Source organism: Myripristis murdjan, chromosome 16, assembly GCF_902150065.1.
Source record: "Myripristis murdjan chromosome 16, fMyrMur1.1, whole genome shotgun sequence".
NCBI lineage: Eukaryota > Metazoa > Chordata > Actinopteri > Holocentriformes > Holocentridae > Myripristis > Myripristis murdjan.
This window is the reverse complement of record NC_043995.1, coordinates 16,241,772-16,256,514: the sequence shown is the minus strand read 5'-3', so window position 1 is coordinate 16,256,514 and position 14,743 is coordinate 16,241,772. Positions and strand designations below refer to the sequence as shown.

The following is a 14,743-nucleotide window of genomic DNA, read 5'->3' as shown; positions in this document are numbered from 1 at the left end:
ATGAGTTTAGGCACTCATGGACTGACAATGTGTTCAAGGTCACATGTAAAAATGTAAAATAAAATAAAATACAATACAATACAATAAAATACAATAAGTTTGCTCTTTGCATATCAGCTCTACACCTGTGATGACAGCATTCGTAAGTAAAAAAAGCTTGTGGTTAACACTAGCTGCTCTATGACAAATGAGCATGATAAGCATGGGAGTGACAAGTAAAAGGGACAGCGTTTAAATTAAAATTTTCCACTTTTGACATTTGCGTGATGATGGGGCTGGCTTACAATGGGTCCATTTAGTAGCATTTATTTGTTATGTCTCAGATTGAGCCCTAAATGCTGAAAGATAGCATATTAAGTGGTGTATTTTTCCACACATGAGAAATCTTAAACTCTGAGGTAGCCCATAACGCCCAGGTTCATAACTGTTAAAGAAAGGATCATTTAGGGCCCTCACAGCTCCAACTAAGCTATTGCATCAGATGTTGAAATTAAGTGTTTACCTCTATTACCTTACCTTCTATTCATTAGATTGTGTACACAAAGTCTATAAAAAATATCATAACCTTACCTGCAACCTTTCGGAAATATGTTCCATGTAAGGGATGTGTTTGATGAGGCCAGTCAGTCTTACACATTGTGCTTGGTGCACAAAATGTGTTACACATTTTACTCACTGTATAAGTTTGATCATCTGAGGATTTCCAAACAGGTATTCAAAAAGAGGAGAGTTGGAAACTATTGGTCCATCAGATTAGCTGACTTCACATTCACCCACTCAGCTGTCCCAAACTAACCATAGGAATTAAATATCATATCACTTGATTATAACTAGACCTATACACACTGCTTTAATTAAATGACTCTGGCAGTAGTGAGCATCTGAAGATTGGCCTAATAAATATTATACCAGTCTCATCTAAAGCAATAATGTTGAATGACCTGATTTCAGAGTGTAGCCCTGACATGATGGATTTAGAGTTAAAATCTACTCATATGATCAGAAAGATATATTTAACTCTAGTCTTAATCCCGACACTAACATCAAATTTGCATTTGTAGACCTTGATTTATGTCCTGTTACCACTGTGAATATCTCTAATCATGTTTTTTTTTTCTTGTCATCATTTTATTCATCCATCTTTGTGCATTATCAGTGCTGTCTGATCATTAACTTTGTTTTAATTGTCAGTCAGTTACATTATTTTAAAGTCCTTTATTACAGGCATTTCTCAAATGACTTTACATACCATATCATCTACATGTCATGTACAGGACTGCATCATGATTGTACTGTATGTACATACCACATATACAACAGAATGGGAGAGAATAGAACAGAACAGTATTAGTACAGAGGATAAATAGTGTCACTTCCTGTGTACAGTTGCTTCACACTACAGACAGTTGTCACTGCTGTTATTCCTGTTATCTGTCCAGCCATTTCAAGCGAATAGATTTTGGCATTTTTGTGCTAAGATTGCCAAGCCAGTCACCAATATTAAAAACAAGAGTGCGCTCCATCAGGGAGGCACAGACTTTCTGCAAAAGATTGACGTTAACCTTAAATCCCGATTAAAAAACAATTACTGGTTCATTTCGCTACTGATAAAATCAGTGTAGCTTTCAATATAGGTATTAGTTCCTGAGAATTTGAATAAGTTCACAATCTCAACTGATTGCAGGAAGTGTTGGTCACTGTCAAAAATAAGTCCCGTGGTTTTATCCACACTGATCAATAACCCACACCATTGCAATTTGTATCACAATTCATGTGAAACAGTCGAACAAGGGCAAAGTCATCAGCATATTTAAACATGGTAGTACAGTAGTCCTCTATTCTCAGTTCATTTGTGTTGACTGGATTAAAAATTTTCTAGTGGAGATTGACTAAGAAGTTCTCAAGTTTGCAAATGAGGCTTCCATTTACACCCTGACATCATATACATAAACAGTAACACATCAAGACATTCACATTCACCCCTATGGGTATCTTAATTTCCAAATCACCTGCAGCCAGAGGAAACCCACACAAACCCAGCACAGACAGGGCCAAGATTTGAACCCACAACCTCGTTGTTGTGAAGTGAAAGGGCTAAACACCAGGCCAACGCACTGCCTAATTGTAATAATAACTGCCATACGTTTTTTTGGCTCTTTACTGTTCATGTTGGCACTCTTGGCAATTTTATGAGTGAATGAGTAAGAGATAATGCTTCATATCTTCCTGCCATAATCCTATTAGCTTTTTGTCTACTTCTCCCCTAATCAGCTGTTCCTTGTTATCTCATTAGCCTACCCAGTATGCATAGCCTACCCTCAGTCTTTTCCACATTGCCCCGGTGTGTTCATAGCTTGTTACCGCCAGACTGTTTCTGTTCTGCCTACCTCTTACCTTGACCCAATTTTCTACAAGTTTCCCGTTTGTGCCTCAGTCTTTGCTTGCCACCTTTGCCTGGAGAGCTGCCGAACTATCTGTGACCTGCACTGTGATTCACATTGTGATTTGACTGTCAGCTTCAGAAAAGTCTTTGACTACATTACTAGTTCTGCCTGCTGTCTGCATCTGAGTCCCGTCTGAGTATTTAACATAAACATAAATGTTGACATTTGATCCATTGATCAAATGTCAACCAGACGACGTGTTTCTACATGATATGGAATCGTGAGGCATGTACCATTCTTATTCAAAAGGAAAATGTCAAAATTAATACCCACATGATTCAGTTTTGTAATTACACAAGCACAGCACCTATTTTAACTGTATGCTCATCAAAGCTATTTGAAAAGATGCAGCGTATGATCTGGCTGATTATTTATTAAACAGGCACAAAATCAAAAAGCTTTGAACAGGGATATTGTAAGGGCCGTGGGTGCAGAGTTCGTGTGTGTGTTTCCTCAATGAACAGTCAGACACTTAAGCTTGTAATTACTGGAAGTGGTAACTACCCTGTGCAGACTTTGGTAATAAAATTGCTATCACTGCACATACAACAAGAGTAAATACCATGCTCACAACATGAGGACTGAATATTAAAATAATTTGACTATACCAACAACTAGTAATTATGGAATACAAAAAGTAACTGCTTTGTCAGTATGACTTAACTAAATTTCTTACAGTATTACAGAATGATGATGTTATGGGTGTGTGGCGTAGGGTTCAGTTCATTAATCAAGTACTAACTAGGATGTATCAGAAGTAATCCAATAAATTCTGCCATACTGAACTCAGCATCTAAGTGGCGATGCAGACACTGCTATTTCAGGTATGCAAGTTTCATTTGAGGCCAAGCCCTACACATAACAGCACCACTGGCCTCTCGCCTGCTTTATTTCCTGTGACAGATCAGTTTGTTTAAAGTGGTTTCATCTCAGCACTGAGCCTCTGCCTATTTATGTAGTGACCAGCAAGTGAGGCTGGAGGGGGAAGAGTAGTGTACAGTATTTACAGGTTGTACTTCATTTGTAGGGCACATGGATATAAATGTCAGCTCACTGCTGCTGATACACACACACCTTCACATACACATGCATGTACTGCATGCACACATCAAATGAAAGCTTTATTTGTTAAAGAATTAGCTTTTTTTTTTTTTTTTTTTTTTTTTTTACTGCTTTTTCACCGTGTTAGGTTATGAGTAAATAACCTCTGGGTTTCAGTCAAATGAAATAGAAAAATTGCTTTTAGTCGCTTAAAAAACAATTACTTCACGTAGGATAAATGACAGATTCGCCGAGGTCAACTTTGGTCCATTACAAACTAGCCATTTAACATCATAATCAATGAACCAATAAGGGAGAGATAAGTTGAAGAGGAGGGACTGAGAAGGCAGAGGAGGAAACCACCCTGTCCCTTACCTAAACCAGTACCCAGGCAGAAATGTCACTTCACAGCCATGAGGCAAGTGAGCTCATCAGTCTCCAGAGAAGATATTCACTCATGAACTGGTGAGTGTCTCATTTACACAGCTTGCACCTCTGTTTCTTATTTCTTTGAGACTGACAACCACAAGCAGACATACTCCGCCACTTCTCCTGCTCAGCCTTTTCATCTCCATTTTCTGTCATCTACTACAGATACAGTTCTTCACCTCTGATAGTGTGCCCGTGGCTTTACACCAGGCTCCTCTCTCGCAGCTCCAGTCCTTTACATGTGAGCTACAGGGAGGCTCGCCGTTTGTTCATGATCTGACAGAGGATGTGTAAATCTGACATAGCACGCATGTTTTTTCCCCCTCAGTAAGCAGATAGTAGGTTGTAGGTAGCTGCTGTGACTACAGCCGTCTTGAAGCGAGATCTGGTGATCAGGTCACACCCGGTACTTTGTAGTGTGTCACATCAGGGGGAAAGTTTCACTGTGTCACAGGCCTGCTGATGAAGGTTTTTTTTTTTTTTTTTTTTTTTTTGAAACAGGGGATCGTACAAATAAACAGCCTCGACAGTGGTGGAAAAGTACTTTAATATTGGTCAAACAAGTGAATTTATTTACAGTCGTAAGAAGAGAGTAGAATAGAATAGAATAGAATAGAATAGAATAGAATAGAATAGAATAGAATGATTTATAGACCTGCAGCCTCAGGAGAGCGTTACATGGATTTCGTCAGTGCACCGTTGAACATCAATGTAAAAAGGGACACAGCCATAATATTTGTAAGTACAATATGAGGTCCAGCTGCAAGTGGAGTATGTGCATTGGTTCTGTAGGAGGTGTCCAAATGACTGCAAAGTTTCTCAACTCCTTCTGGAAGGATCGTAAATAAAAACGCAGTTTCTCTGTGGAGATCTGTTAAGAATCAGTTCTTAAAGAATAACCAAAGTAAATGCCTCAAAATTAAGTAAAAAGCTAAATGTTTTATGGTAGGTTGCTTTTACTCAATAAGCAACATATGCATAAAATAAAATGTTAAGTTGCTGTTAAGTTACACACAAGAAATATGTACTGTCCTATTAATCCCTCAGCTGACTGCTAATTATGCTCATTATGCTCAATAACATGTTGTGAATTACACTAACTAAACAATATGTACTTATCCTTTCAAAGTGGGTTTCCAAAGGTTGAAAAGGATCTTGAATTGTAGCTGAAAACAAAGAAATTATTTTGATTGTTTCATTTAATAGATGTCTGACCATGGTCCATTTGGGACTGACAATGCGCGCGAAATCAAAGACAAAGTTTCCAACAGGGACAAATAATAGTGTAAATCATATTGTAAATCATATTGTATCGCATTCCCCGCACTGTGCAAAAGTTTATCAGCTACCAGGCTCACATATTTATTTTAGAAACTGATAGATTTGGCTGTGACAAGAACAAACTGCAGCATTGCTCCATACTCATTTTACAATGTATTTTCTAAAAACCTGAAGATCACGCTCTTCTTTGATTATTTCTGTCCTGGAAAAATTATTTTTGGAGATGATGAAAACTGAAAACACGCTGTCAAAGTGTCATTGTCAGTCTTATTAGATTATATCAATGAGGGTTTTTTTTATAGTAATATTTTTACAAATAAGTAGCAGTTAGTGACAATTAAAGATAAATTACAATTTCCAAATTCAAGTTATTAATTATGAAACTTCAGCGGTCGAATACTACGTCTTAATCTGTGTTACCCTCTTTAAATGAAAATAAAATAGGATTAATGCGCAAAATAGGATGAATGTGCAAACAACTGCACATTCACTTTTATTGCTCATGTAATTTCATTGCTATATATCTATTTCTATATCTATGTATATCTATATATATCTACGTATATCTGTATATCTGTATATCTATATCTATGTATGTGTGTGTGTGTGTATATATATATATATAGATAGATAGATAGATAGATAGATAGATAGATAGATAGATAGATATGTGTGTGTGTATATATATGTGTGTGTGTGTGTGTGTGTGTGTGTATAAATATCTGTGCTGCGAGGAGCACTTTGGGCGTTGGTGGACTTAAGTGTAAAGTGAGACTGGTATATTAGCCAGTGTGGGCTAATATGGGTTTTTTATTAAAAAAATGTTGGTCAGTCAGTGTTGCCCATCTCTGATATGAAGGAGGTATGAAGGAGGTATATATATATATATATATCTATATATAGATATAGATATATGAGAAAGTGTAATATACTTGGCTTTATAAGATGTAGATCACTTTTATCTTTTCGTTTTAGGGTTCATAAAGAATGTGAACTGACCTGCCCCAAATGTCACTGATACTAATTTGGGCAACCCACTACTGACATTTGAGGTATTGTACATGCCGTCAAAATTTTTCAACCACGTGACATTTATTTTAATAATTAAGATAAGACAATTTAAAAATGGTTTTCAGTTTTGTTTAATTTAGTGCACGTTTTTTATACAGTATGAATAAAAATAACTTGAGGGTGAAAGACACAGACAGAGTGAAAGAGAGAGCGTGCAAGTGTGCATTCACTTTTCACACAATTCCAGTAACAATGATGACAAAATGTCATTTCGTACATTTTACTTTCCGTTTCCAGTCACTAGCCTATCAGATGACAAAGTGGGTTTGTAATTGTGCAAAAAAAAAAAAAAAAAAAAAGACTGTACTAGCTTACAGTATACTGCAATCAGTGGGTGAACTCTTTTGCACAACTGACCACATACTGTATATTCACAAAGCTTCATTAGGCTTCAAACTGTGCAGCTGTTCATGCGTCCTGTAAACTCAACACAGTCACAACTAACAGCCCCTTTCGTTTTTGTTTTCCTATTTTTATTTTCAATTTTAGATGTAAATTCCAAAACTTCTGGGAGAAAAAAAAACTGCACACTCCATCACGGAGCACCGCTGCATTTGTAGATGTTTATCTTACAAGTTACAGTCTTATTGTTATTGACTATCAAACAAACTTTACTCGTGTTTACGACGCTCGGGTGTACAGTCATTAGTCATGGTTTCATATACAGTTAGGGCTTTGTGGCTTTAGAGCGTGTATGTGAGAGCTGAATATCAAAGGTTTCAAGAAACAGAGTACATTTCCACACATCAACCAGACATTCAGACAAGACATCTGGGACAGCCGTGATTGATACCAGAATTTCTACAGAACTGAAAGACTTCCAAATATAGATCAAATCCCACTGTTGGTTAACAACTGTGATGCAACCTAGAGAAAGTGTGGGAGTATATAGCCTTGAAACAAATACCTGTAATTGCTTTAAAATGTGTTGCTAAAACTATTTTGTAGTTTAGCTGAACATTATATTCACTGTTTAAAGCGATGAGGCCAACTCTCCTTTACATCAGTAAACAATGTAATCACCTTCATACCTCCTGCCTCCTATGTCACCGTAGCTGCTGCTTGAAAACATACTGTCTGGCGAGGATGGAAAAATCAGACGGTAATAACCACAGAGGGACATGTTATCTGTCAATCACAAACTCATCCCTGTAGTTCATTTGCAAAGTGACTTTCCTTTTTACAATTTTTCACTTCTCAAGTCATGTCATACATATGGCAATATAGGCATGATGTTATCTGTGATGAACATTTACTTTTGTTTTACGTTTTTTTTGTTTTGTTTTGTTTGATCTCCCTCCTCAGGCTTGTGTTACCGTCTATAGACGTCAGAAATGATCCGAATTGACAACACCCAATACTTCCACTTCCTGCAGCAGGCAGATGCTCTCCGTCAATCGGGCTTGCTCTGCGATGCCATCATTTCGGTAGGGAGTCAGACTTTCAAGGCCCATCGGCTCGTGCTGGCCTGTGCTAGCAGGACACTGGCACAGCAGCTCACCCTAGGGGACACGGACAGCCCCATCCATTGCACTCTGGAGCACTTCTCCCCTCACACCTTCCAGCAGGTCTTGGATTTCACCTACACCCAGGCCCTGGAGGTGCCCGTGGGCGACCTGCACCTGCTGCTGAGGGCCGCACAGCTGTTGGAGATGCAGTCTCTGGAGGACCAGTGTCGGAAGAAGCTGGACACCTTAGACTGCAGAGCCACAGAAGACGAGGAAAGAGGAGAAATTACAGAAGCAGTACAGAACACAGAGGAAGCGGGTGACAGGCAAAAAGGAAGTCCACTTACAGAGGAGGCACTCCAAAGGAATTCCTCTCCAGTGGAAGAGGCCAACTACAGCCTTGTAATGAAAAACTGCCTTGCCTCTGATCTCGCTGAGGGCAACACCAGCCCACCACCTCCAAGAAAGAAGCCGAGAATGCCATCCGTGTCAGCAACAACCTATAAAAGAGACAGTGTTATTTCCAGGCCTGCCACCAGCCATTCCTCTTTCTCCTCTCCGTGGGCTATCCCTAAGAGCATGTGGCACCCCATGAATGCCCTGAAGCAGATGGCACAGAGCTTGATTGCAGCTCATCCCCTCCAACCCTCTCCACAGTCAGTAGCATACCCATTCTCGCTCTCTACCCCTCACATGTTCCCCCTGCTAGCCACCTCTTTTCCATCCCAGGTTCACAGCTCTGTCATGGGCTACTCAGGCATCTATCACCCTTATATGCAAAGCCTTTATGCAGGATCTCCTGGGATGGAGGACATGGTCAAACAAGGTGTGCTGAACAGAAAAAAAAACAGCCACAAAGCATTCATTGGGACCATTCAAAACAGCGGACAAAGGTAAACTGACACTCATACGTATCATTCTGGAAAATTCGGTTTTTATTTTCAATCATTGTTCTCCTATTTTCCTTTTCATCAAGCGGTTCAGATTCCCCTAATTTGCTCAGTTGTTCCCTTGCGACAGCTATAGCACCTGACTCACTGCTGTCTGGGTAGATGTGCGTGATCTAGCCTCCTGCGCTTTCCAGCTAACAAGTTTCCTCTGTTAACCCTTCCCTGGCACTCCCAGTCAGTCAAAAGCTTTTTCACAGATAATTCACGCTGTTATGTTCATTTAAACAGCCAAACCAGTTTAGCAGCCAAAACAAAGTGCCGGTGAGCATGAGACCGTATAGGTTTCATTTACCAGCAACTCTACATGACAGTTTGACGGTACCACAGTAATACAGTATCTGGGTAATTATTCACTGGTAGTGACTACATAGTTAGAAACATAGCTCCTGCTTTGCAGACATGTGCCTCTATCTTTATTTAATGAATTAGCTTTTTGTTTGCTTTTGTTTTTACACTGACTGAGTCCCAAACAAAAAAAAAAGAAAAAAAAAGAAAATACTAAAGTGAAGTGGAGCACTTTTCTTTAAAAATAAAACAGTAATTGTGAATTCATGCCACTGTTATTTTATAAGCTATGCAGACTGCAAACACTAATTTGATTTAAGTGATATCTTGTGACCATTATATGTCATGTGAGTAGCTTGGCATTTAAAATTACAACAACAGTACTGACAGTTATGATTATAGATATGCCTCTGTTTTTCAAGTCTAGTCAAATATCGTACAGTCAACCTCATAATATAACTAACAGTATGTTAAGGGGGGCCCCCTACGTTTCTCCCCTCTGTTGCAGACTAAAGAGTTTTCCACCCACTGATATAGAAGCTGTTTCAGTGTTTGGAGTGGCCAGGTCTCTGTAACGCATATGAAAGGGTTTAAAAAGTTCAGGTGTCAGTGTGGAAACAAACATTCATTCTTCAGTGTCACTTCAATATCCTGTTCCTTCTACTCTAACATTACACGAAAGATAAATGAGCTTTTACTCGAATGCTATAAATATCTTGCGGTTGAGGATTCAGAGGAAGGAAAGGGTGTTTAAGGATGTAATCTGTGATAAAGCTGAATGTTGCAATATGGAATGCAAACTGACTTGAGCATCTGAAACTCACTAAAACACAAAAAAGCAAGTTTTTTTCTGCCTTGCTGTCTCTCACCTCTGCACCTTTTTACACCCTGACTACAGGCGGGTCCTGCAGGCGTTATGTACAATTAATGTTTTTGTTGGCCGCAGCTGTCTCACAACATCTCTTTCCCACAGATACCCCGAGGAGCACAGAGCCAGAACAGAGTGCGTTAAAGACTGCCAGCACTGCAGTACAAGTCTCCTTGGCAATCCATTACTACAGGAGTCCACTTCCACACAACCAGGTAAAAAATATGATTCTGTCAAAAACAGAGTTCACTGCATTTGACTGGCAACAACACAATGGCCATATTGCACAGTGATATGAACCAAGGAGAAAAAGGTAAGTCAGCAAAAGTCAATGAGGGTGGTTCGCCCATGTGAGGCCTGCAGTATCAATTTCTAGAGATAGTAAAATTTCTTGTGACCTCTAACCTCTTCAAGTTCTAGCTACGTAATGGAAAGTGATAGAGAGTTGTGGTTTTGAAAGCATGGTGCAGCAGGAGCAGTAGTGTGGTTACTAGATACAGCAAACAGTACAGTATGTTCTGCAGTGCAACAGTGGTTTGTCCTGTGCAGAAAAAAATTATGCTCTATATATGTATATATACGCAATAAATATGTACTTAGGGGGATTTTATCAGGGCCATAGCAATCACTTTACTCCGTGTGTGTGTGTGTGTGTGTGTGTGTGTGTGTGTGTGTGTGTGTGTGAGTGAGTGTGCACGTGTGAAGTTGTGTGCGTGCTTATCTGATGTGTAATTATCTGTATTTCAATGGAACATTATGTTCATGCTACTGGGTAAGAGTAACACTCTACAATTGCCTCACTGCAGTAAGTACACAATAACATTCAAGTGCTGAAAATTGCCCTAATGCATTATTTATTCACAACAGTGTAATGACAGAATGTGGACAAAAAGAATAAAAAAGCAATGTACTGGTTTAGTGTTGCAGCAACAAGCCATTGTTTTAAGTCATTCCTTCACTGAAATTAAATCATATGGTGTCTCATTGCACACCAAGGTGACTATAATGTTTACAAAGTGACACATTCAGTTCTTTCCAATAGGAAATACATTTTTCAGAGTGTTGCTATGTCATGCTCTATGTCCACAGACATGTTCAGGTTGTGATTCGGTTTTGTGCAGTAGCCAACTGGTTCTCTGAAATTAGGCAGAAACATTTGAGCATGTGCTAGGACTTTTTTTTTCTTTTTCTTTTTTTTTCAGTACAACACCTTTGTATACTTGGCAAAAAAAATGTGTTATTGTGTACACTTATTGTGTATAACACCTTAAGGTAGATTAGGTAGATTTCCACAAAGCACTTTAGGTTAACACGCAGGTTACCGCACTGCAGCAAGGCTTTTGAAAAAGCATCATCGTAAAGCAAAGTTACATGTCATGTCAAGTCAAATGAGGCCTGAAGTGAAATATTGGACAGGAAGCCTGCTAATAGCAACAGGTCTTAGTGAGATGCGTTTAGAGTGGTGAATGTTCTATTGTTGTGGTTTATTCTCTCAATTTCCCCTAACAACCTCCTCTCACCCCCCCCCCCCCCACACATACACCCCACACACACGCACACACACACACAGACATACACGCATTTCAGCATCCTGTTCCTGTCTATACTATGGGGCACAAGCTCACACTGGGGTAAATCAAAGAACTGAAAGAGAGCGAAATGCAGTGAAAAGTGACAGAGTTGCAACCTCAAAGTCTCACCTTTGAAAGTTGAAAAGGCCTGCTAACTCTTACTTTGGGGAGAATGGGACACCATTTCAGTGCGACAGGAAAAGGGGCCTCTGTGTGGTGGTCTTGCAACCGGATGTCACCAAAGACAGCCGTGCCCCTCTGAATTGTAATTTCAGCATACTCCACTCATTTATCTCTGCAAAGTCCATGCTATAAACAGCAACGGCATATCAAGCTGATACAGAGAGCTGAGTGAATATATATTTCCTTAATTGTACAGTATCCCCTCATATGTTGTGAAGTGGCTGGTCATGTCAGTGGCCTGTAGATGTCAGTGTTTTCTAATGTGGACACAGAAACGAATTGACATATAATTAGTCCAAAATACTCTGCAAGAGAATGAAAATGACAAAGCACTCTTACTTTGATATGAATTGTGCGTTAAACAGATTTTATTTGTTTTGTTTTGTTTTGTTTTGTTTTGTTTTTTGTTTTGTTTTGTTTTGTTTTGTTTTGTTTTGTTTTGTTTTGTTTTGTTTTTTGTTTTGTTTTGTTTTGTTTTGTTTTGTTTTGTTTTGTTTTGTTTTGTTTTGTTTTGTTTTGTTTTGTTTTGCGCAATTACAACAAACAAACAAACAAACAAATAGGGCACCAAGAAAATAAGGAGTACATAGCTGGGAGAAAGGCAGAAAGCCAAAACGCTTATTTGAGGCCTCTACCTAAAATTGAAATGAAAAAATTAGAATTACAAAGTTACATCAGATGGCAAATAAATGTTAACACTTGCACAGTAGAAAATTATCACAAGATAACAAATAAAGCAGTATAAAGGCAAGTTCAACAAGATGTAAGGAGAGAACTAAATCACATAGCAGAAATATTTTTTTAAATAGCTTCTGTAGGATTTTGGGGAGGATGATATTGTTACCAAATGAGATTAAGAATTCCATAATCTGGTTCCTCTAAATGTTATTAAAACATCCTGTGCTGGTGAGGTCTTTAGGGAGATGAAGATCTGTCAACTGTCTGGTGGAATAAGAGTTGATGTGTGGATTTGCTTTAAAATAGGACAAAAAAGTGGTCTAAAGAATTAATTCTCTAGTGTGCTCTAAAAACAAACAAAAAATGCATGTTTGAACAATATTAATATCAAAACTTATAAGAAGCTGAAGTTTCTGAAATAACAGAGCAGTTCAGGTGTGCAAATTTCCAGTGGTTGTACTTGCAGGTTTGCACCAAGTATCCTTAAGAAACACACACTCACACACCTTTGTTGTGTTTGCAAGCAGTATTCTGTAAAGATTTATTCACAATGTTTTGAATTATATATTATCTGGAGCAAATTGCAGGAAACAAGCAGGCGTGGGCTGAGCATCTTCCACACTGATGCTCGGACAGGTCACACCGCAGACACGTTTTGCTGTTAAGGGAATTCAGCCTTACCTGCCAAACACAGGAGAGCTGTTTAACACCCAGTAAACCTGTCACAATGGTATTCACACCCGCAACTGTTTCCTCTCAATAGTTCACTCCTCAGCTGAGGCTTCCGCAGGGCGTAGGTTTTGTGGACGAAGAGATGAGGTGCAGCACCCGCAACAATCCCACCGACAAGAGCATGGTGCAGAGAAACCCTACCAGTGCCGTTACTGCCCAAAGAGGTTTAGCCTGAAACACCAGCTGGACACACACCACCGAGTTCACACTGGTAGGCCCTTTATCCGAGTGCGATCACTTTCTGAATAGAACATCACAGACATAGCCTTAATACATGCCTTCATGTATTGTTTATAAAGATATTGTTATAGTATTTATTTCTGATATGAATCTGAACCCTAGCCATAAACATGGACCTTTGACATAGTGCTGAATGGCATTTTATGGCTCCTTCCTACCTATATATTGCTTTCACTTTTAGAATATAATTCCACCCTTTAGAAATCAATAACCAAAGTTTGCAAATGGTGGGAAGCAGAGGCAGTGGATATAGTCACTGTTTATGTCTAGTGGTTCATCCAGTACATCTGAGACCCGCTCTGAAGTGGACATGCCTCTCTTCTCCCTCATCTGTTTCCCTCTTGCCCTCCTTCCTGCTCTCCTTTCCATCTCCTCCAAGGTGAAAAGCCTTTTGAGTGTCGCCTGTGTGGTCAACGCTCGCGGGACTATTCAGCCATGATCAAGCACCTGCGCACGCATGGCGGGGCCACGCCCTACCAGTGCACGGTGTGCCTGGAGTTCTGCAGCAGCCTGGTCACCATGCAGAGACACGTGAAGAACCACGCTGTTCAAGACTTCCCCCCTGACTGGAGCATCAACAATACTTACCTGTACACCTCACATATTTGAACCTTTACCTCACACCACTGACTGACACCTCATTCTACCCAAACATCTCGCAGTCATAACTGAGACTGCTGTGTTTTCATATTCACAGCTCCAAGAGAATTCTGCCTACAGGTCACAAAATACAGTGAGCATATATTATGCTATGTTAGTTTCACATTACGTCATGTAAGTGCATTAAAGTCACAACATCCACAAGTAATTTTACACATGCTGGAATACTTAGTTGAATGAATGCATTCACCAAATATCAAAACGTTCTGCTAATTTCAATTTAATATCTTGTGTGCCAAATGTAGGATTGTAAGTTTGTAATGTAAGATGTAAGATTGGGCCTGTGGGTGGTCCAAGAGGAAAGTTATTATATATATATATATGTATATATGTATATATATTATATATAAACACGCCTATATATAAGGTCAAGGGTGGTGCGACAGGAAAGGTCATGAGGTCAGCAAAACTGACTGTTTTCATCCTGTGAGGAGTCAATAATCCAGTGTGCCCACCAGATTCTGTTGGTAATCTGCCAAATAGATTTTTATACTGTCCACAAGCCAAAATTTGGCTTTATGGTGGTGCTACAGGAAAGGTCACAAGCTCACCAAAACTGAAAGGGTTCCTGTATGTTGTATGTTGTTGAATGGATGGGCAGACGTACAGACGGATCAACAGCCACCCTTACTGGCCCCACCTACCAGCAGAACAAAACATACGTACTAAATATAGGCTGTTATAGAACTGTGTTAGGTAATGATATTGAAAATGTATTTCTTTCAGTTAATAATAAATTGAGGAATCTTCTGTATTTTAATATAACATTTGAAAGTGTAATAAGCATGACAGAGGTGTGTAATGTGGGTTGGTTGGTGCTCAGATTTTGCGGTTGAATGGCACACAGGATGCCATGCACATA

At 39.3% G+C, this 14,743-nt stretch overlaps 1 protein-coding gene across 2 annotated transcripts; it reads left to right on the top strand.

Annotated features, from left to right (window-relative positions):
- The first annotated feature begins 3,884 nt into the window (after positions 1–3,884).
- zbtb32 (zinc finger and BTB domain containing 32) lies at positions 3,885–13,913 on the top strand. Of its 2 annotated transcripts, none has more exons than XM_030073389.1 (5): positions 3,885–3,950; positions 7,572–8,607; positions 9,923–10,032; positions 13,013–13,192; positions 13,601–13,913. In XM_030073389.1, exons 2-5 carry the CDS (start codon positions 7,601–7,603, stop codon positions 13,828–13,830), a joined length of 1,527 nt encoding a protein of 508 aa, XP_029929249.1. In that variant the 5' UTR covers positions 3,885–3,950; positions 7,572–7,600; the 3' UTR covers positions 13,831–13,913. The 2 variants fall into 2 exon arrangements, with proteins under 2 accessions (XP_029929249.1, XP_029929250.1); XM_030073390.1 differs by lacking the exon at positions 3,885–3,950 and adding an exon at positions 4,609–4,652.
- The last annotated feature ends 830 nt before the right edge of the window (positions 13,914–14,743 follow it).